This window comes from Megalobrama amblycephala, linkage group LG16 (genome assembly GCF_018812025.1).
Source record: "Megalobrama amblycephala isolate DHTTF-2021 linkage group LG16, ASM1881202v1, whole genome shotgun sequence".
NCBI classification, from domain to species: domain Eukaryota; kingdom Metazoa; phylum Chordata; class Actinopteri; order Cypriniformes; family Xenocyprididae; genus Megalobrama; species Megalobrama amblycephala.
The window spans coordinates 24,314,428-24,338,623 of NC_063059.1; the positions used below are offsets into that span (position 1 = coordinate 24,314,428).

The 24,196-nt window shown below is 34.9% G+C and overlaps 1 protein-coding gene across 1 annotated transcript; it reads left to right on the forward strand.

Annotated features, from left to right (window-relative positions):
* Positions 1-1,026: 1,026 nt before the first annotated feature.
* cpda (carboxypeptidase D, a) lies at positions 1,027-23,620 on the forward strand. The gene is made up of 21 exons (XM_048160186.1): positions 1,027-1,773; positions 3,227-3,474; positions 8,555-8,697; positions 8,806-8,975; positions 10,127-10,512; positions 10,600-10,791; positions 11,535-11,702; positions 11,785-11,894; positions 12,008-12,113; positions 12,343-12,485; positions 12,570-12,739; positions 14,427-14,729; positions 15,791-15,986; positions 16,877-17,012; positions 17,120-17,266; positions 17,360-17,458; positions 17,647-17,711; positions 18,742-18,873; positions 18,962-19,147; positions 21,304-21,406; positions 21,531-23,620. The coding sequence occupies exons 1-21, from the start codon at positions 1,148-1,150 to the stop codon at positions 21,755-21,757; spliced, it is 4,056 nt and encodes a 1,351-aa protein (XP_048016143.1). The 5' UTR covers positions 1,027-1,147; the 3' UTR covers positions 21,758-23,620.
* The last annotated feature ends 576 nt before the right edge of the window (positions 23,621-24,196 follow it).

The following is a 24,196-nucleotide window of genomic DNA, read 5'->3' on the forward strand; positions in this document are numbered from 1 at the left end:
TGCTTTTCCTTCAACACGAAACTAAATTCTCTCTTGGGTTGGTAGTGGAAGCATTTACCCTGCAAAGTTTGTTTTATAAAGTGAATATTTCTGCTTTGGTCTTGCAGGAAGAAGAAGAAATCAATATGATTTGCATTTTGAAAGTAGGAGTTGGACTGTATATTCATTGTATAATGATGTGTATTCTTTCAGATTCTGCACATATCTAGCATTCAAAGAAATGTAGTGCATTGTAACTGTCCATTTCCGTGCAGGTTAACAGGAATGTTGTTCAGGGCCCTGTGATGAGATGGCCCTCTATAGCAGTGGTTCTGGGGGTCTTAGATGATTTAAAATAAGCTAAAAATAACCAAGATATTTAATATCTATTTAATTATTTTTCCTTTGAAGAAAAAGGGTTCCCATGATCTTAGAAAACCTTGCTATAAGTATAGACTAATTTTAAAAGTGATTTCTTGACCTGGAAAGTCATGTAAATAAAATCTTAAAGCAGCATGGAGCATGGGCATTTGTATAACTAAAATTAATTCTAGTTATGGCAGGCATTACTGGGTAGAAATTGAGTAAAAACATCCTTAATCCTTATCCAGTAACCCACAAATGACTGGAAATGTTTTGTAAATTCATATGTATGAGTGGGAGGCATCTTTAAAACTTATGGAAGAGGGTACGTTTGCACGACAACAATGTATTAAAAACGTAAAAATTAATTATAATTATTTTAGTTTTTATTTTAATATATGAACATTCCTAGTATTGAAAAAAAAAAGTTTTGAAAACAATAGAGCAGATGTACCAGAGGAAGCCTAATAACCACGACCTCAGTTACACATCTATTTCTATCTACTTCAGCCATAATGATGACAAAGCTGCTTGGTTTCAAACTTTTCATTATTAATAAAAGCTAGAAATGTCCAAAAAAAAAATACCCAGAATAGATTTTGAGATTCCACAAGAACGGCAGAGATTTGTAGTCGTGACTTTTATTTTGAAACTGTTCCGGCTGTCATGGAAACTCCACCCTTTGTTAAAGCGTTAGCAGGAAGTTCCTACTAAAAATACCCCGACGTCAGGCTAAAGAAAGGACCTGACTCCGGGCGGACAAATTTATAGTATTTCATGTATACGTCAAGGTGCCTTCGGAAACATGTCGGGACAGAGGGTAAACAACTTGTGTTCATCGCATAAACGCCCGCGGTTGGTTTTATCTTTGCTTGTTGTTTATATCAGCTCCATCAACTCAGCTCCTGTCGGCGAGCAGGATGTAGAGACTTACAACAAATACTACAATTACACCGAACTTACCGACCTTCTTAAAAGTCTCGCCCAGAAGTACCCAAACATCGCAAATCTGACCAGCATTGGTAAATCAGTTGAGAACAGGGAGCTTTGGGTAATGAGAATCACTAAGGACCCCACTGTTGATGTACCAGGAAAACCCAAATTCAAGTACGTGGGCAACATGCACGGAGACGAGACCGTGTCCCGACAGGTTCTTATCTACTTGGTGGAGTATTTGCTGGAGAAGTACGGAGAAGATCAGCGGGTCACAGAGCTGGTTGACAGCACCGATATTTATATCATGCCGAGCATGAACCCTGATGGATTTGAGAAGTCTGTGGAGGGGGATTGTACTGGCAAAACTGGGGGTCGGGAAAATGCTAAAAACTTCGACCTCAATAGAAGTTTTCCAGACCAGTTTGAGGAGATACACGTGAATGCAGAAGACATACCTGAAGGCGCTGCTGTCATGAAGTGGATCCAGGAGAACAAGTAAGATCATACACAGGTTCACAAACTGAACCTAACTTTGTGACAGAACTGCTAGAAAATCCATCCATCTTGAACCACACGCTGCCCTTTTCCAAAACACAACTACCATCTTAAGCTAGATTTTCCATAAGGGGTTGCAGGAATCTGAGAACTGTGCCTGTAAAAATCTTGCAAATTATTCAAATCTTCATGAATATATGTTTTTCCAATTCACTTCAGCTCTACAATATTTCATTTTTCTGAATAATAGTAATGGTAACACTTTACAATACATTAACTAAAATGAGCAATGTTACAGTATTTAATAATATTTCTTAATGTTAGTAATACAAATACAAATGTCCATTATTAGTTCATGTTAGCTCGAGTCCATTAAATAATATTAGCACATACAACTTTTGATTTTAATAATGTATTATTAGTGAATGTTAAACTAAGATTAATAAATTCCTTATAAGTATTTCTTTCATTGTCAGTTCATGTTAACTAATTGGTAGTTTTCCATGTTAACAAATGAAAACTTATTTTAAAGTGTTAAAATAATAATAATTATTATTATTATTCAGAAAAATGAAATATTATCGAGCTGAATTAGAAAAAAATATATATATATATTCATTAAGATTTTAACAATTTCCATGATATTTCAAGTTGTTTTTGATTACTAATAATAATCTTTATGGAGTCTTAATGCAGCAGTCACAAACAACTTACAGTATTAATGTATTATGATTTTTATGATTTTTTTAAAAATTATTTTTGTAGTGCAATCTCTATAAATATATTTTTGTTCTAATACAATATTTTACTTTTCTGAATAATAAATAATAATAATTATTAAACTTTGTATGTCTGTAAAGTTTTAATCCAGTGTTTATATTCACTTTATATGTTTTATAAAGTGAATATTTCTGCTTTGGTCTTGCAGGAAGAAGAAATCAATATGATTTGCATTTTGAAAGTAGGAGTTGGACTGTATATTCATAGTATAATGATGTGTATTCTTTCAGATTCTGCATATATCTAACATTCAAAGAAATGTAGTGCATTGTAACTGTCCATTTCCGTGCAGGTTAACAGGAATGTTGTTCAGGGCCCTGTGATGAGATGGCCCTCTATAGCAGTGGTTCTGGGGGTCTTAGATGATTTAAAATAAGCTAAAAATAACCAAGATATTTAATATCTATTTAATTCACCACTTCAACAACTGATTTTATTTTTCCTTTGAAGAAAAAGGGTTCCCATGATCTTGGAAAACCTTGCTATAAGTATAGACTAATTTTAAAAGTGATTTCTTGACCTGGAAAGTCATGTAAATAAAATCTTAAAGCAGCATGGGCATTTTAATAACGAAAATTCATTCTAGTTATGGCAGGCATTACTGGGTAGAAATTGAGTAAAAACATCCTGTGACATAGATGTTAATTATAACTCCTCTGATTTCCTTTTCTAGATTCGTGCTCTCTGGGAATCTGCATGGCGGGACAGTGGTGGCCAGTTATCCCTATGATGACTCTGAGACCCATAAAGTCGAGGGCACCTATAGCAGATCACCTGATGATGCTCTCTTCAGATACTTGGCGCGGGTTTACGCAGAGAATAACCCTGTTATGAAAACTGGCCAGCCGAAGTGTGAAGATAACTTAAGTGAGACCTTCCCGGATGGCATCACAAATGGAGCAAAGTGGTATGATGTGGCAGGTATGTTGCTAACACTTATCCCCTAACCATGCTTTGAATCTTCCCCCTTTCCTTTGTTCTCTTTATCTGAATTTCGCCCGTTGAGTTTCTAGCAGTCAAGCAAATTTTCATAGGGGCTTAAAACTCTTTGTTTCCATAGTGTTGTATGAGCTTCATTAGTAATTAACTTCACTTCAGTGGTTTTGAAAAATGAATGGTTTGAATGATTTCTTTTCTGTTTCTCGCTCCTCAGATAACATAAGTAGGGGGGTAATTTCTCATACAGTTCAGTGGAACAGTCTTTATTGGGCTCCACCCACATCCTTCTTTATTCCTTCACATATTTCCTATTGGATAGGATGGTAATGAGTTGTGTAAACTGCCATTTGGTCACATATTGCAAATATTGACATTAATAGAAGCTACGTTGTTGTTTCAAATTAAAGAAAGCTCTAAATGTTATTTCTTAGTTTTTTGGGGAATATTTATAATGTTCTCAAACAGCACTAATTAGAAACACAGTAGTCTAGCAAGTAATCCAAAACCTGGATTGTAAGCGCACTGTTCTGGTGTTCTCTGATTACTTTCCTTACAAGTCTGTAACCTCAGTCTCTGCAGTCCGTATTCTCAACCATCACTGTCAAACAAAAGAAATTTGATCCACAATGTTCCTTGAAGCTTGCAGGTCAGATCCACGATGTACCTTGAGACTTGCTCAGACAGTCTAATGGTGATTAAATCTAACGTCTTGCATTTGGATTTGATTCCCTCAACTTTTATGAAGCCGTTTGGTGTTATTTACGAAGGGAGAACCTCCTGTGTGAACACAAATTGACGACCATCAAAACCACTTGAAATCACAACATAATAGATCCCAAAAATAAATATGAGGCCCTTTTTGGCATTAAATTCCATATGCTGCATAATCCCCATGCAAATGTCACCTGATCTTTAGTTGTTTGTTGTATGATGTGTGTTGACCTCATAAGGTTTAACTGGTGACTTAGACAGGGAGGTTGAGTCATAAAGTGATCATAAGAGCAGCATTTTTTATAGTATTTATTCATATTTTGAATTAGGTTTTATCTTTTTCAGTTTCAAGTTTTAGTAATGCTTTTGTCATTTTCATCTTATTTTTATATATTTCTGTTTAGCTTTAATTTATTTTTATTTCAGTTTTAGTAATTTAGTCATTTTAGTACTTCAACATTAGCCTATTATTTCAGTTAGTTTACAAAGGCAACATTTTTAATTTTTTCATCTGATATTTGTTTTATTTGATTTCAGATTTATTTCAATAAATGAAAACCATTTTTAATAGTTTTACTTAATAACAACACTGCTTAAGTGTTATGTGAGAGTATTATGCCCAAATTAGTTTTCATCTGTTTTTTTCCCCTCTCTTTGTTTAAAAACTGGTCAAAGTCTGTTCAATGACCTGGATCCTGTTTCTGAGATTGTATCCAACACTGTTTGAAGATCTACAGACCACCAGCTGCGTTTTTTAAGTTAATATTCAATCATTTTATGACAAACTCCAAGGCAGTCATTCTTATTTTCCTCTCTGGGTCCTATGTTCCTCATATTTAAATGGCAAATAATGAACACATGATGACAACTGGCCTTATGTTCCCAGGGTTAGGGTTAGGGCAACATAGGTTAGCCCTGGGAACATAAGACTCTTCGAACATATGACCCTGGCATCATTGATACACTGTGGTTTTCGGCAGTTTAGTAGCCCATAGTGCAACCTGTGGCACATTTGAATAAGAAAGATTAATCGTATTCATTTCTTAATCTTATTTACAAATAATCATGTGCTAAAACAGGATCTCTCTTCTGTGACTAATCAGGATGCCCTCACTTGTGTTTGTTTTCTGTGTAACTATTTAAGTCAGAATAGCTGTTATCAAGGATGTGTGCTGACAAATAGAGGAACTGGACTTCTGACACCTTCTTTAAACACGTGCTAGACTGATACTATACAATGTCACATATGAAAAAAAAAACAGGAAACATGGGGCAGAGACATTTGACTTCACTCACCTATAATTACAAGAGTCAATTACCTTGTTAGGCAATGTTAGGCTTGCTCTAGCCTGCATGAATTGGCCAAACTACTTGAAAAATACAGTTTTAAGATGATTTGAGCTAAAGAAAGAGTTTTATTTGTCTTACTAAAAGATTGAATTTGCATGACTGGAAATAGCTGCCCAGGGCGTTGCCATGATTGGCAAGTGGACTGACCTTTTTCTTTAAAATTACATTGCATGTACTCAGCTTCACCTCTTACTGTTGCATTTGTATTGACCATCTGCGAAAGTCAATTCTGCAAAAAGCAGAAGTCCATGTATTTCACAATCAAGATCTTTTCAGCTGACACATGCAGATATATCGGTGTAGTGCTTATTGTCATCTTGAGTTTCCATTAGTTTGTCCTGTGTTCAGCTGATTTTGTTGAATTTTGATGGTTTGATCTGATCTTTAAGTGAGAGATTACAAATGATGTGCTTCATCTGATCCTCATCTCTTCGCTCTCTGTGTGATACATGTAGAAATGAGTCTTCATTTATAGGCTGTGTCTGCGCTTACATTTATACATTTAGCAGATGCTTTTATATACAGTGACAGTGCTGAAATGTTGTACGTTTTATCCCTGGGAATTGAACCCATAACTTTTATGTTGCAAGTGCCATGGTACTGGAAAATATTTCTATTTCAAATAAATGCTGTTCTTTTGAACTTTCTATTAATCAAAGTACCCTGAAAAAGTATCATGTTTTTCACAAAAATATTAAGCAGCCCAACTGTTTTCAACGTTGATAATAGATAGTAAGATTTTTTTTTCTTAAAGGGATAGTTCACCCAAAAATCTGCTAACCCCAGGGCATCCAAGATGTAGGTGACTTTGTTTCTTCAGTAGAACACAAAGGATGATTTTAACTCCAACCGTTGCGGTCTGTCAGTCAAATAATGGGTGTCAATGGGAACACAATCTATAAGAGTAAAAAAAAAAACATGCACAGACAAATCCAAATTAAACACTGCAGCTTGTGACGACACATTGATGTCCTAAGACACAAAATGTAAAAAAACAGTATTTATATAATTTTTTACCTCTAAAACACCACTATGTCCAACTGCGTTCAGCACTCGGTTAGTGAGGTCTGATCGTGCTCTGACAGCGAAAGTGATGTCTCGCACTTATACTTCAATGAGTTCTAGACATCACTGCGTTGTCAGAGCGCGTTCAGACCTCACTAACCGAGTGCTGAACGCAGTTGGACATAGTGGTGTTTTAGAGGTAAAAACTTATATAAATACTGTTCGGTTTCTTGCACAAACCGATCATTTCGTGTCTTAGGACATCAATGTGTCATCACGAGCTGCCGTGTTTAATTTGGATTTGTCTGTGCATGTTTTTTTTTACTCTTATAGATTGTGTTCCCATTGACACCCATTATTTGACTGACAGACCGCAATGGTTGGAGTTAAAATCATCATTTGTGTTCTACTGAAGAAACAAAGTCACCTACATCTTGGATGCCATGGGGGTAAGCAGATAAACATCAAATTTTCATTTTTGGGTAAACTATCCCTTTTAAAGGTGCCCTAGATTCAAAAATTGAATTTACCTCGGCATAGTTAAATAACAAGAGTTCAGTACATGGAAAAGACATACAGTGAGTCTCAAACTCCATTGTTTCCTCCTTCTTATATAAATCTCATTTGTTTAAAAGACCTCTGAAGAACAGGCGAATCTCAACATAACACCGACTGTTACGTAACAGTCGGGGTGTACGCCCCCAATATTTGCATATGCCAGCCCATGTTCCCAACATTATGAAAGGCATTAGACAAGGGCAGAACGTCTGGATGTGCACAGCTGAATCATCAGACTAGGTAAGCAAGCAAGGACAATAGCAAAAAATGGCAGATGGAGCAATAATAACTGACATGATTCATGATAACATGATATTTTTAGTGATATTTGTAAATTGTCTTTCTAAATGTTTCGTTAGCATGTTGTTAATGTACTGTTAAATGTGGTTAAAGTTACCATCGTTTCTTACTGTATTCACGGAGACAAGAGCCATCGTTATTTTCATTTTTAAACACTTGCAGTCTGTATAATGCATAAACACAACTTCATTCTTTATAAATCTCTCCAACAGTGTAGCATTAGCCGTTAGCCACGGAGCATAGCCTCAAACTCATTCAGAATCAATGTAAACATCAAAATAAACACTGTACTTACGCGATTAGACATGTGCATGACGAACACTTTGTAAAGATCCATTTTGAGGGTTATATTAGCTGTTTGAACTTTTTTTTATGTTGTTTAAGGCAAGCGCGAGCTTTTGGGGCGTGGAGCACCAGATTTAAAGGGCCACACACCCTGAATCGGCTCATTTCTAATTATGCCCCAAAATAGGCAGTTAAAAAAAATCTATGGGGTATTTTGAGCTGAAACTTCACAGACACATTCAGAGGACACCTTAGACTTATATTACATCTTTTAAAAAAAAGTTCTAGGGCACCTTTAAGCAAATCAGCATATTAGAATGATTGCTGAAGTTACACTGAAGACTGGAGTAATGCTGCTGCTTTGCCATCACAGGAATAAATGACACTTTCAAATATATTAAAATAGAAAACAGTTATTTTAAATTGCAATAAGACTTTAAAAAACATGTAAAAAATCAGCACACATAGGTTTGGTATGTGAGGGAGTCTTGAAACGTTGGATGATATGTTCTACCTTAGACAGATATAACCCTATATGTGTTCTAACCCATATCCGTCAGCTCTTTATTCTCTGAAATCAATCTTAAGATGGGTTGGAGGTTTTTTTTTCTTTTTTCTTTTCAAGGATATAAAAGTAGGTTAGCTTACAATGATTTCCTACCCCCCTACATTTATTACATGCTCCTAACATTAGCAACTGGTCAAACATTCTTGACATCACACCTTTTTGAAAGACTCTTTGTTTTGAGATGTTCCTCATGTTTGCAGACGCTTACAGTTTAAGCAGTGACAATCCCACTATGTCAATTCATCCCATGCCTTTGGTACACAGTTTGTCCTTGCTTTTCTTTAGGGGGTATGCAGGATTACAATTACCTGAAGGGGAACTGTTTGGAAATCACTATGGAGCTCAGCTGCTGCAAGTACCCACCCTCATCTCAACTCAGAACAGAATGGGACAACAATCGGGAGGCCCTGCTGGCCTACATGGAGAAGGTAGTAGAAGCTGATGTGCAAACAACGACACCCATGGCGAGTTTTTAATGAGCCCTACAAGAATGTCAGTGTGGCTTAGTTTTCAGAGTTTCTGCCTTCTGTGTTCAGATTCATATCGGGGTGCGTGGCTTTGTGAGAGCAGCCCAGAATGAAGCCCCTATTGCAGATGCTGTGATAATGGTTGCAGGCATCAACCACAACGTCAGCACTACACGCTTTGGTGACTACTATCGCCTGCTGCTGCCCGGCATCTACACAATCACAGCTGTAGCCCCTGGGTAAGTATGGAATATGATTGAGTGCATATTCATGAAGAAAACTGTACATATGCATTCAATATTCTGAGGAAAATCCCTTGATCGGTGGTCTTCATACATCCGATAGCTAGGGCTGGGTAAAATTATTGAATTTCCATTCTGTTGTGATATACAGCCCAATATTGATATCTTAAAAAAGATATTTTACTCTGTGACATTTTTGACTGGCTGTTTATTTATAAAACGAATATTAAAAATGATAATAATTACAATGCAACCATTGTAGTCTAATTCAGAAACAAATGACTTGTATTAGCTGGTTCTTTTTAGTGAATCAAAAACATGCAACATGACCAGTTTAGTCCGATTCACATGCAAATGACTCTTTTGAACTAGTTGTTTTTAGTGAATCAAAAACAATCGGTGTAGTCTGATTCACGAACAAATGAGTCTTATGAACCAGTTGTTTTTAGTGAATCAAACGTGACCAATAGATGCCAAATTGAATTTAACACAAATGAAAATGAGGCTGTGAGGGATAAATTTACAGGCATGCAGAGTATAAAGGCCCTAGATCATGTAATTTTCACAACTTTCAAAACTGTTTTATGAGGTTTTTTTACTGAAAGTTTTTTCAGAAAGATGTTTTGTCAGCTGGACAATTGGTATGTTGTTAAAAACAGTACAATCCTTTGAATGTGCTGTACTTCTGTCCCTCACAGCCTCATTCCTGTCCAAAATGAAATATGCTGCTGCCCTGACTAAGGTCTATGTAGTCAAATTCATGAGCAAATGACTTATGAGCTGATTCTTTTTTTTAGGGAATCAAAACCATTCATTGCAACCAGTGTAGCCAAAACAAATTACTCTAGAATGTCAGAACTTTTATTGAAACATTGCTTTGTATAATTTACAGTATTAGCAGAGAGAGAATTTCTTTCACGTGTAAGCAAAATGGACATTATATCTAAAATATACCCAAATGAATTGAAATAGAATCGAATCAAGAGCTTGTGAATCAGAATTATATAGGGAAATCTGCATCAACACCCAGCCCTGCTAATGGCTTTTATTTATTTATTTATTTATTTAAACTAACAATATGCCCTGAGACTCCTTCACGTTTAAGTTTTCTTTCTGTGTGTTTTATGTCAATCTTTGTGTTTATGTAGTTACATTCCCATGTCCGTGGCTGGGGTGGAGGTGAATGAGGGAAAAGCAACTGAGCTGAACATCACCCTTGTGGCTGAGACAGATGAGAATCCGACCACCCCCTCAATCCCAGAGTCCCCCACTGACACCCCTGTGGACAGCGCCAGCACAGACAGTAGCAGCACCAGCAATAGCGAAGCAGGAGCAGATGAAAAGCAGGACTCCAGGGTTGCGATCCAGCCCCAGGACTTTCGTCATCACCACTACAGTGACATGGAGCTGTTCCTGCAGAAATTCAGCTCTGAGTACAGCTCCATCACACGGCTGTATTCCATCGGCAAGTCTGTGCAGGGGCGTCTCCTGTGGGTCATGGAGATCTCCAACAATCCTGGTGTCCATGAGTTCGGTACTTCCCACCCATTTTTATGTCATTTTAATTAACACACATCTTTAGAAGTCAAACAGTGAACTGATCACCGTCTTTCCTTACCAGGTGAACCGGAGTTTAAGTATATTGGTAACATGCACGGCAATGAGGTGGTTGGTCGTGAATTGCTCCTCAACCTCATCGAGTACCTGTGTCGCAACTATGGCACGGACCCCGAGGTCACCCAGCTCGTCAACTCCACGCGTATCCACATCATGCCTTCAATGAACCCAGATGGATACGAAATCTCCCAAGAGGGTAAGGTCTTGTCAGCTGTGAAAAACAGTTCATTATACACATTTTCATCTGTATTATGATATACTTTCTGTTAAATGCATCTCTCTTTGTTCATCATTCTATTTTTACCAATATTATAATATATAGAAATAGTTAGGCTCAAACTGCTGAATAATAACATGAAATAATAATCAATAATAATAATAAATATATTATTATTTTTATCATTTTTTATTATTATTTATATAATGTTTCTCCCACACAGACATAAAAAATAAAAAATAATAATAATACTATAAATGTTTAATTTTTTTTTTGTCTATGTGGGAGCAACATACCTAACTATGGGAACATAATGGCATGTTTTAGTAATAATATATAATAATAATTTATTATTATTATTATTATTATTATTTATTAATTAATTAATTACAATAATAATAATATGTTTATGTATGTTTTTAAATTAAATTTTTTTTTTTCTGTCTGTGGGAGCAACATCATAACTACTGGAACATAATTGCAACTATGTTTTAATAATAATAATAATAAGAAGAAGAAGAAGAAGAAATTATTATTATTATTGTTATTATTGTTATTATTATTATTATTCAATTCATTTTATTTATAAAACACTTTTAAAATCAACCAAGCCAAAGTGCTGTACATATAATAGACAAAGAAAAATAAAAAAACAATATTTTTTTATTTATTTTTAAGTGCAGGACGATGGCAACTTAATGAAAACATTGTCTTTTGTGCAGGAGATATCGGTGGCATCCAGGGACGTAACAACACTAATAACTATGACCTGAACCGTAACTTTCCTGATCGGTTCAACCTTGTCAGAGATCCCAGACAGCCAGAGACCATTGCTGTTATGAACTGGGCAAAGAGCTACCCGTTTGTGTTGTCTGCCAACCTTCATGGAGGTAGGTCCTAATTTATAATGTTTCTGTTTGATTAGAAGCATGCTAAACACAGACAGATAACCTCTAGATAAATCTCTATCAGGCTCTTTGGTGGTGAACTATCCTTTTGATGATAATCTAGAGGATGTTGTCAGATACAGCAAGTCCTCAGATGATGCCGTATTCAGGATGTTGGCTCTCGCTTACTCTCAGGTGAATATCTGGCTTTCTGATTTCTGTAAAAACAAATGACTTTAAGCATATTTAATCATTAAAAGTTAAATCAATAGCCAGTAAAACATTCTCATTGTTTTTTTGTTTTCCAGGAAAACACTCAAATGCATGACGGTCACCCCTGTAAGGAGTTGAATTCGTACGATGAATATTTTCAAGATGGCATCACCAATGGTGCCGCATGGTACAACGTCCACGGTGAGCACTAGCTTGTTGGGAAAAAAAATGAATAACTAGTAAAGGAAAGTTCAAGACAAAACTTTGAATGTTGACATACTGACAGACACTTGACAAATGGACAGACAGCCTTTTGTTAATATTGACATTTTTAAAATAATATCCAGAAAAAAGGTGTATAAAATTTAAAAAGTGCTTTAATAAGAAGTAAATATAAACTATAAATGTGCATTATGTGTTTTTCCCTCAGGAGGGATGCAGGATTGGAATTACGTCAACACTAACTGCTTTGAGGTGACCATTGAACTGGGCTGTTACAAATACCCACCAGCGGCAGACCTGCCGAAGTACTGGGAACAAAACCGCAAATCACTTCTGCAGTTCATCCATCAGGTCAGTCTGGCTGTTTCTTTCTCATTTCTTTTTTCCATCTCTATCATGCTACATACCATATAACATTATTTGTTGGATTTCCAGGTCCACCGTGGGATTAAAGGAATGGTGATTGACAGCAAAGATGAATCTGGCATCCCCAATGCGACAATCACTGTGGACACAATCAATCACGCCATCACATCCAACACTGCAGGAGACTACTGGCGCTTACTCGTCCCAGGAAAATACCTTGTGAATGTCTCTGCCCAAGGGTACTTTAATGAATTTTCTGCACTAATTGTAGCCTAAAATTTAACCCTAAAAAAAAAAAAACATATGGAAGCTTACAGAGGCCTTTAAATAGGTTGTGATCTGCTTTTTAGTATATATACACATATATGTGCACACACTACCATTCAAAAGTTTGGGATCGGTATGTTTTTTAATGTTTTTAAAAGAAGTTTCGTCTGCTCACCAAGGCTGCATTTATTTAATTAAAATACAGTAAAAAACAGTAATATTGTGAAATATTATTACAATTTAAAATAACTGTTTTCTTTTTGAAAATATTTGAAAATGTAATTTATTCTTGTGATGGCAAAGCTGAATTTTCAGCATCATTACTCCATGTCACATGATCCTTCAGAAATCATTCTAATATGTGATTTGCTGCTTTACAAAACTTATTTTAAAAACACTAAAAATCTTACTGATCCCAAACTTTTGAACGGTATATATATATATATATATATATATATATATATATATACAGTACAGTCCAAAAGTTTGGAACCACTAAGATTTTTAATGTTTTTAAAAGAAGTTTCGTCTGCTCACCAAGGCTACATTTATTTAATTAAAAATACAGTAAAAAACAGTAATATTGTGAAATATTATTACAATTTAAAATAACTGTTTTCTTTTTGAATATATTTCACAAAGTAATTTATTCCTGTGATGGCAAAGCTGAATTTTCAGCATCATTACTCCAGTCTTCAGTGTCACATGATCCTTCAGAAATCATTCTAATATGCTGATCTGCTGCTCAAGAAACATTTAATGTGTACAATTGTACAAAATATTTGTGTACAATATTTTTTTTCAGGATTATTTGATGAATAGAAAGTTCAAAAGAACAGTGTTTATCTGAAATCTAATCTTTTGTAACATTATAAATGTCTTTACTGCCACTTTTGATTGATTTAATGCATCCTTGCTGAATAAAAGTATTCATTTCTTTAATTTCTTTTCAAAAAAATAAAAATAAAAATTCTTACTGACCCCAAACTTTTGAACGGTAGTGTATAATGCTACAGAAGCTTTGTATTTCAGATACATGCTGTTCTTTTGAACTTTCTATTCATCAAGGAATCCTGAAAAAAAAAAAAAAGTACACAACTGTTTTCAACATTGAAATAATCATAAATGTTTATTGAGCAGCAATCAGCATATAGAATGATTTCTGAAGGATCATGTGACACTGAAGACTGGAGTAACGATGCTGAAAATTCAGCTTTGCATCACAGGAATAAATTACTTTGTCAAATATATTTAAATAGTACACAGTTAAATTGTAAATATTTCACAATATTACTGTAGCCTTGGTGAGCAAAAAAAACCAAAAGTTTGGACTGTACTGTATATATATATATATATATATATATATATATATATATATATATATATATATATATATATATATATATATATATATATATATAATATTTTTAAGCCACTTTTTGCAATGTAAATTAGATGCTTTACCTATCTGCAACAATAGTGCGATAGGTTTGAATTTTTTTAATATATGGACACTTTCTCAGCAAATACAAATATGTACAATTAGTTTAGATAAATAATCGTTGTATGTATGTATTTATTTATGTTTTCATTTATTTATTTTATTTTTTCTTTCTACATAAGACTAAATTACTGACACTTTCTCTACCATCTTTTTAGCTACTCCTCAGTTAGCACCTATGTCACCGTGCCTAAGGAAGGAGTGGAGATTGTTAATTTCACATTGACCCGGATTCACAGCTACACAAATGGACAGACGACTGAAGACACAACCCCAATTCTGGATCCCAGTGTGAAGGAGTTCCAGAACCTTATCAAGCAGCTGTCAGGTGAATCCGGTATGGACAAGCTGATCAAGGACACTCCCACCCAGAGCAGCTTCCGTTATCGACGGTACAGCGAAGTTTCCGAGTTCCTGCGTGGCCTCACCCTGAACTTCCCAGAGATTACCTCGCTCCACAGGTAGAGCTCTTGAAATGCATCTCGCAACTTTTGACACGTTGGATTCAGTGTTTACAAACTCTGTGATCATGAGGGATCTTAAACACAAGTTCTCTGGAGAGCTGTTCACACATGTGTGCCTAGCCTTTCCCTCAGAGAACACCTGTTAAATTGAACAAAAGCATGAGTCAGTTTATCAGATATCTGCAGACAAGTCTGAACCGAATCCTGTGTGTTTCTGTGACCATAAACCCTGAAGGGCGAAAAGTTTCGGAATGAGAGAGATTAATGCCTCTGCATTCAGTACACAATGAAATTACTGTGTGGACTGTATTATTTGTCTCGCTGTAGCTTAGTCCCAGAAGTTATTTTTGAAAGTTTGTGCTGAACCAAGTTTATAGTCACAAAGTTTAAATTACCAGAGAAGAGGTAAGTACAGTACAGTTCAAAAGTTTCAGGCTCAGTAATTTTTTTTTTTTTTTTTTTATGAAATTAACTTTTATTCAGCAAGGATGCATTTAATAGATAAAAAGTGACAGTAAAACTTTTTTTTTTTTTTTTTTCAAATAAATGCTGTTCAAAAAATCCTGAAAAAATTAATCATGGTTTTTACAAAAATATTAAGCAGCACAACTGTTTTCATCGTTGATATTAATAAGAAATGTTTCTTAAGCGCCCAATCAGCATTTAAGAATGATTTCTGAAGGATCATGTGACACTGAAGACTGGAGTAATGATTTTTATGACTTTGCCATCACAGGAACAAATTACATTTTAAAATATATTAAAATAAAAATCGGATATTTTAAATTGTAAAAATATATCACAGTATTACTGCTTTTACTGTATTTTTGATCAAATAAATGCATCCTTGGAGACTTCTTTCAAAAACATTATAAAAGCTTACTAACCCCATACTTTTAAACGGTACTGTAGGTCCAATGGTAATTTTAGCATTTGGTTTGTAACAGTTTCTGTCAGTTTATAATAATTTATAATAGTTTAAGATATGTAACTGAAGTAAAACAATTTGTAAAGTCAAACACAGTGATGTGATATAAATATATTTTCCCCCTATGAAGTCTTGGTCAGAGTGTGGAGTTCAGAACTATCTGGGCTCTGGAGATCTCCAACAACCCTAAAGTCCAAGAACCATCTGAGCCCAAGATCCGGTTTGTGGCAGGAATCCATGGTAATGCCCCAGTGGGCACAGAGCTGCTTCTGGAATTTGCTGCCAGTCTCTGTATTAACTATGGCAAGAACGCAGCCATCACCAAGGTGAGTTGTTTTTTTGTGCAAAAGTGACCCCCTTGATTGTCACAGTATGATCAGAGGATCCCAACCAGGGGTGCGTTTCCCAAAGTCAACTACAGTCACAAGTTTCTGTCGCGACAAACACAATTCAACAGATGCTTTTGGGAAACACACCCCAGGATTAAGGAAGCTGTTTAAATGATCACCTCAGTTCCACTGGGCATAAAAAGGCACTATTTAAGAACATGATGTTTTGGGTTAAATACAAGTTAAACTATCTATAAAAATTAACCCTATAAATCTTGCTGTATCATGTTCAATATGCAAATCTCTAAGGCCTCTAAATTAACATGATCAAAACCTTCTATAGTCTGATTGATTGTTCAACCTTTTTATCAAGTAAAACAAAAAAAAACAATCTCTTTTCAAGTCTGCTATACTGTTATAAAGATCTAATTCAATTACATCACATGCTATCAGAATTTCATCTTAATTTTTGGCAATATAAACTGTATATTTTGCTCAATTTTGGGCTTCTGAATAAAATTGAGTTGTTTTTTCCCTCCTTGAGTATGAGCTTTATATTCTCAATATGTCATACTATGTGAGCCATAAAAGAATGATGTATCAGATATGATAAAAAAAAAAAAACCCACATATACAGCACATACCCTATAGACTCCGATTGTAAGTCCCATTTTATGTAGATTTCACCCCAGCTACAAGTGCTAACCGACAGCATTGGTGGCATTGATTACCACAGGAAATTACTTTAAAAGCTCACCTTTTTTATCAATGAAATTATTTCAATTTGAATTTTATTGAAACCAAACTGAATTATCCTTTGAATGTAAGTACATGAACATTAATTGTACCTCACATGCCCTCTCTCTCATTCTCTCTCCTGTCTTTAGCTCATAAATGAGACCAGAATTGTTATCCTGCCCAGCATCAACCCAGATGGACGTGAGCTGGCGAAAGAGAAAGACTGCACCTCCACTGTTGGCATGACCAATGTTCACGGCAAGGACCTTGACAGTGACTTCTTCGGTGGGATGGCATTCAAACGATACCTTATATTTCTAATGCATGTGTCAGTGACAACAGTCCACTGCTTAGTCTACAAGACAGCTGACTGTTTATGTGTCAATGTGTAGGTAATGCATCTCAGCGTGCTGCAGAGCCGCAGCCAGAGACACGTGCTGTGATGGATCTGATACAGGAAAGGGGCTTCACTCTCTCTGTGGCTCTGGATGGAGGCTCTGTTTTGGTCACTTACCCATATGACAAACCAGTGCAATCTGGTATGTTTTGACTCATCCTCTCTTTTATGAAATTACACATTTGTTGCCTCTGTCCTGATTCGTTTATTTGTTTTTTCCCCTTTCTTCTCACAGTCGAAAATGATGATACACTGAGATATTTGGCTACTGTGTATGCAAACCACCATCCTACAATGCACTTGGGCAATACTGGATGTCCAAACAGCAGCCAGTGTATGCTGATTTCCATTCATACTTCAAGTTTTTCATACTTCAATCTTTTCAGTTACAAGAAAATGCTCAGCATGCTCAGTGAACAATTTCAGAGCCTCTGCTCTGTTAAATTTATAGGTGGAGGAACCATTTTTAGGTTGATGTTATTATAAATGATTTAAATTCTGTCTTTCTCCCTGTTCCTCCAGTGGGCAGCATCCCTGATGGTGTCCTTCGAGCAGCAGAGTGGCACAGTCACATGGGAAGCATGAAGGTAACCAGCATTTTGCTAAAACTGTGGATTATACAAAATATAAAAGGCCTTTAAAATATTGAAAAGTTTACATTAAAATGTATTTATATTATTATGAAGTGTTATAACAATATGCATTTATTAACAATTATTAATATAACATGTCCCTTGAATTTTATTCTTAACAGCCGATAATTCACCACGTAAAACCGGTGGTCTTCACAAATCATATTTATCCTAGTTGCAAATTAATCTGTGTTTAATGTATTCTGGATTGTATTTTCTCTTACTTTGCATAGACTACCATTCAAAAGGTTGGGGTTTGTAAGATTTTTAAAAGTAAACTTTTATATAAATGCTGCATTTATTTGATCAAAATACAGTAAAAAAAAAAAACTGTAATATAGTGAAATATTATCGCAATTCTAAATAAATGTTTTCTATTTCAAAATATTTTAATATGTAATTTTAGTAAATTTAATAAGTCTTCAGTGTCACATGATCCTTCAGAAAATCCTGCATTTATTTGATCAAAATACAGTAAAAAAAAAAAACTGTAATATAGTGAAATATTATCGCAATTCTAAATAAATGTTTTCTATTTCAAAATATTTTAATATGTAATTTTAGTAAATTTAATAAGTCTTCAGTGTCACATGATCCTTCAGAAATCATTCTGATATGCTGATTTGGTGCTCAAGAAACATTTCTTATTATTATTATCAATGTAAAAAACAGATGTGCTCTTTTATATTTTTGTGAAAATCATGCTAATGTATTTTAGGATTCTTTGATGAATATAAATTTCAAAAGAACAGAATTTCATTTTAATCTTTTGTTACATCATAAATGTATTTACTGTATTTGGCAATTTTGAATAGTAGACAGGTTGTTTAAATTCTGAACAAAATTAAACTATCGGTCTAATATCGGACTAATGAATTTGTGCCAAAAATACCAAAAAGTTTGATTGGTCAAGAACAAAAGATATGGGAATATAGAATATATGGAAATAAGATATTTCCCTGATTACTCTCTCTCCATGTTGTAGGATTTTAGTGTGGACTTTGGTCACTGTCCCGAGATCACTGTCTACACCAGCTGCTGCCTGTTCCCACAGGCTGAAATGTTGCCCACGCTTTGGGCTGAGAACAGGAAGTCTCTTCTGAGCATGCTGGTTGAGGTCAGTCTGTTGTCCTCTATGCCTCTCCGTTCATCACCCTCCACTGAATCTCAGCTCTTCCTTGCTGAAGCTGGTTCTTCTGTTCTAGGTACACAAAGGGGTTCGTGGAGTTGTGAAGGATAAGAACGGTAAGCCCATCGTGGGTGCTATAATAGTATTGAATGGTGGGGTTCGAGTCTTCACCAGTGAGGGAGGATATTTCCATGCTCTTCTGGCCCCTGGTTTACACAACATTGAAGCGGTGGCTGTCGGCTACCAGCAGCAATCCCAGAAGGTGAGTTTGTTTTGTTTTGTGTTTTGTTTTTTAGTTTGGTTTGTTCTTTTTTTGTTTTGCCTTTTTGTCTTTTTTTTTCATTTCTTTTTTTTGGTATTATATATATATATATTTATAATACAGAATATTTAGCTTAAATGAACCAAATGCTATAATATACAGTGCAATATATTAATGCAGATTTAATTGAAATTAGTTGAATTGTCTAATAATTAGGGCTGTCAGGTGACAATTTTTACAATTTTTAATCTAATTAATTACATGATGTGGTGATTAATCGCACATTAAATTTGTCTGAGAAATTTTCCCCAACAGATTGTTTAAAGTCATTATTGTGTTAAATGTTTTATTTGATTCAACAGAGAATTTATTACACATAAAATTTTAGGTTTCAGCAACCATGAGGGTGTGTAAATGATGACAGAATTTTAATTTTGGGTGAACTATACCTTTTAATGTTTGTTTTATTAATATGGAAATAATTTTTTTAATGAAATGATACTCTAAGAAACTGCCAGTATGTGGTGGTAAAGTAAGTCATTGAGTCATCCTTTCATTCAGTTCATTCAAACAGCTGATTGATTCAGGAATGAAGTAAATGGCTCTCTTTATAAACTGGCCATTAAATCATTGGTTCACCCGATTGATTCGCTCAAAATGCGGATTTATTCAGAAACGGAAACACTGTTGTGTGTTGCTCGATGATGCATAACAGTTCTGCTCTGGCTTTATAACTAATATTTTCCTTGGCAAAATTTTGCAAAAGAAGAAATATTGTATCTAAAATGTAACACAGTATTAACTTCTTATTGAACTGTATAAAATCAATATCACCATTGCACTCACCCTATTCGGGACAAAAACAGCACTTGTGCGATATTGCACTAGGGATGGGCGATATGGCCTAAAAAAATTATCACGATAATTTCAGGTATTTATTGCGGTAACGATACCAATGATATATATATATATATATATATATATATATATATATATATATATATATATATATACACCATAAACTTGATAGTAAAACGAACCATTTAAAACAAAACGAACTGGATTAGAAACTGAATTATTTAAGTATAAGTATCATAACTTTATTATTATAAAATATACCTAAACTGAGTGCTTGCCTGTGTGTAATCAAACCATAGACTGTAAAAAAATATCAAAATCATGAATCAAAAAAATGAATCAAACGCATCATTTTATTCTGGAGACTGAACTCGCGCTCTGCTGTCACACTGGAGCGCGCTCACCACCTACTGGGCAGGAGTGGGAATTACATTTACAAGCTACAGCCTCAGTAATCTGTGAAAATGACGGACGCGACCTCATATATATATATATATATATATATATATAGAGAGAGAGAGAGAGAGAGAGAGAGAGATAGAGATAGAGAGAGAGAGAGAGAGTAATTGCACTCATTACTTGTGTGTTATGCTTAACTATATCATAAAAATAAGAGACGACAACTCAAACAGCAGCATTTTTGCTCTGATATCTTGAATATTAGAGGCATTCTAACTGCATTCTATAGGCTTCAGCACGCAGTGAGTTGTTGCCCTGCATCATGTTCATCACCAATCAACTGTATGAAATGTAAGATGAACTACGTAGGTCTGATGCGGGGCAGGTGCGTTAAATGTATTATTTTTCCCCGTAACTAATCGACAGCCCAACTAATATTATACCATGCATTTTATTTTATTTTATTTTATTTTTTATTTTACATATATTTGTAATACAGAACATTTAGGCCTGGTTTCACAGACAGGGTTTAGACTAAGCTAGGATTAGGCCTTAGTTGAATTAAGGTACTTAAGTAACTTTTATAAATGTGCCCTAGAAAAAAACATTACTGGTGTGTATCAAAAGACAAAACAATTACACTGACATATTTTAAGATATTAAGTTTCTTTCACAAAAAAACTCAAACATGCATTTTAGTCTAGGACTAGCTTAAGCCTTGTCTGTGAAACCAGGGGTTAATTTAATTTATCCAAACTGTATAATAATATACAATGCTGTATAATAAGGAAATAGGTTAATTAAAATGCACTTGATTGTCTAATAATATACTGTACATTTTAGATGAGAAATGCTATCTATGCATACATTTTTTTCACTGTTTCTGTTTGTCTTTTCAGGTGTCTGTGTCACCATTTGAAGCAGCAAGTTCCATTATTATTGAGTTTGACATGGAGAACGATATATTTGGCCTTCCAAGAGAATTAGTGGTGGCAAGTGCAGGTAGGCAGATCAAAGGCTAGTTTTTCCAAAGCGAAAGTTGTCTATTTTCACCAACCATTTTTTGAAATACTACATTACTATGCACATTTTCAATGGCTGTCTTTTTCATTACTCAATCCCCCAGCTGCTGCAATGACGGCCCTGGTCGTGACAGCCTTCATCATCTGGTGCGTCTGCTCAGCCAAGTCCAACAGACAAAAGGACGGATTCCATCGGCTACGGCAGCACAGGGACGACTATGATGATGAGATCCGCCTCATGTCTATGGGCTCCAAAAAGTCTCTCCTGAGCCACGAATTTCAAGATGAGAGCGAAAGTGACGAGGATACGCTATACACCAATAAACTTTAAGATCTTCTCATCCTCTGATTCTGTCCACTGCCTGCAGGGCCAGTAGAGGGTGCTCAACGGCCAGCAGCATTATTGTCCAAACTATTGAAACCCCCCGAGAACCACAGCGGGATGCACTTTAATGCCCAGTTGAAATCGGGCAAGCGTTTTGCACCGTAGTGTATGCAACCAACCACTGCTCTCAACCAGCCTGCTTAGTTTTCTGGGTCTGCATAATACTGGTCCTCTACCCTTTATAAAGGAAATCGAACAGCTAGAATCCATCTCAAAAGGATTATGAAACACTGTGCCTTTTTAGATTAGAGGTTGCATGGTCGCTGCAGTTGTGAGGATGACAGTTTTATAGTGTAAATGGAATTTTGTTCCCCTTTTTTCTGTGACCCGGGTCAAAGTTTCAATTGTTTCATTTACGAATCTGGTCTGCTCATTGTCTTCATTATAAGTTTGTTATGAATAACAGACTGCTGTCATACAGCAAGCAAAATGGCCCGAATATTTTACATTTTGCTGTTATTCATCCAATTAAGGTATTTCATGCAAGTATGTGTAACAGATTCTTACAATAGCATTAAATGTCTCAGCCTGTGAGAGATTTATTGTCAAAAAGGTTTTCGAACATACTAAATGTAGATATTTACATTAAGCAATTTATCATTACCATTGCACATTACTCATAAAGGTGACGCATTTGATACATAGCAGGTAAAACTCATGCTCATGCTTATTTACTGCATTCCCATTTCTCTACTGTTTGACATTCGGGGATATGGTGAAACATTAATAATAACTCCGCAAAGACATTACAGTGTTTAGTCAGTGTGTCTGTTATTATTTTGTCTAAATGTGCACTCTTGAAAATGCTGTCCCCGTTTTGTTTATTTTTTAAAAATGTATTTATTTTTGTTTTAACATCCATCCAATGAAAAGATTTATTTCCCCCCCACTCTCAGGCATCCCAGAAAGATCAGAATAAAAAGTGCTGTTATTACTTCATTCGTATAGTTGACATATTATTTACAATTCTGGAAATTAATTAAAAATATCCAATGTGTATCTAGGCATCAGCCAAGGTGGAAAGTATGCTGTATGTCTGTATCCTACATCTCTTCCTTACAACTATTTAAACATCGATGAGCATTTGGGAACACGCATATTGCTTCTTTCTTGGTCTCTTAGTTTGCTTGTATATGACTAGATGCATTGAAGCACCGCAAGTATGTTTCCTGTATGACAGGATGAGGCTTTGATCTCGTTACAGAGAAAAACCAGCAGAACACTCTGCAAGTACTGCTTTATCTCTGAGAAATTTATGAATCATTGAGTCGCTCTTTGTTCTACCCTCTAAAAGTTAAAAGTAAGGATTTGGATGGAGAAAATGAGGGTTGGTGGGGCTTTGCTCATGATTTAAAAAGAAAAGAAAAGCAACAAGCACCCTTTTAAAATTTAATGGAGAATTCATGTTTTTATTTATATTTCATATCATTCTGTGCCAGATTGATCATTCATTCAGGTGGGAGAATTATGTTTCTGTGATTTAATTAGTCGATGATCCCATTACCAACAAAATCTTAATTTAATTTGGCTTGATGTTGATTGTCATGCTTGAATGTAAATTTCTGGGTGTGTTTGAACAAATATGTCTAACTTTTCTATGTTTGTGCCGATGTTTTTTTTGTTTGTTTTTTTTGTTTTTATACAACAATGATTGTAGATATTGAATTGTTGCCAACTATATGTAAATTACACAAGTGCAATTTCTATCAAGAGTGAAAGAACTGCACAAATAAACATGTTTATGTGTATTGAATGGTGAATGGTGTGTAATTAAATGAGATGCAAATAAAGTTGAAACTTTGTTCTGAATGTGTGCTTTTCTTTAATATGATCATGTTTTAATGCAGTTATGCAGTATTTTAGTGGTTTAGTGATGTCAAATGATTAGTTGCATCCAAAATGAGTTTTTGTTTACATAATATACGTGTGTAATGTTACTGTGTATACTTATTATGTATATATAAATACACACATATATATATATATATATATATATATATATATGTAAATATTTCTTAAGTATATACATGTATATGTGTGTATTTATATATACATAATAAGTATACACAGTAACATTACACACGTATATTATGTAAACAAAAACTTTATTTTGGATATGATTAATCGCGATTATAGGATTAGTTCACTTTCAAATTAAAATTACCCCAAGCTTTACTCACCCTCAAGCCATCTTAGGTGTATATGACTTTATTGTTTCCGATGAACACAATTAGAGAAATATTAAGAAATATCTGAGCTTTATAATGGCAGTTATAAAGAAAGTGCCTCCATCCACATCCATCCATCATAAACGTGTACTCTACATGGATCTGGGGGGTTAATAAAGGCCTTCTGAATTGAAGCGATGCTTTTGTGAAAAAAAAA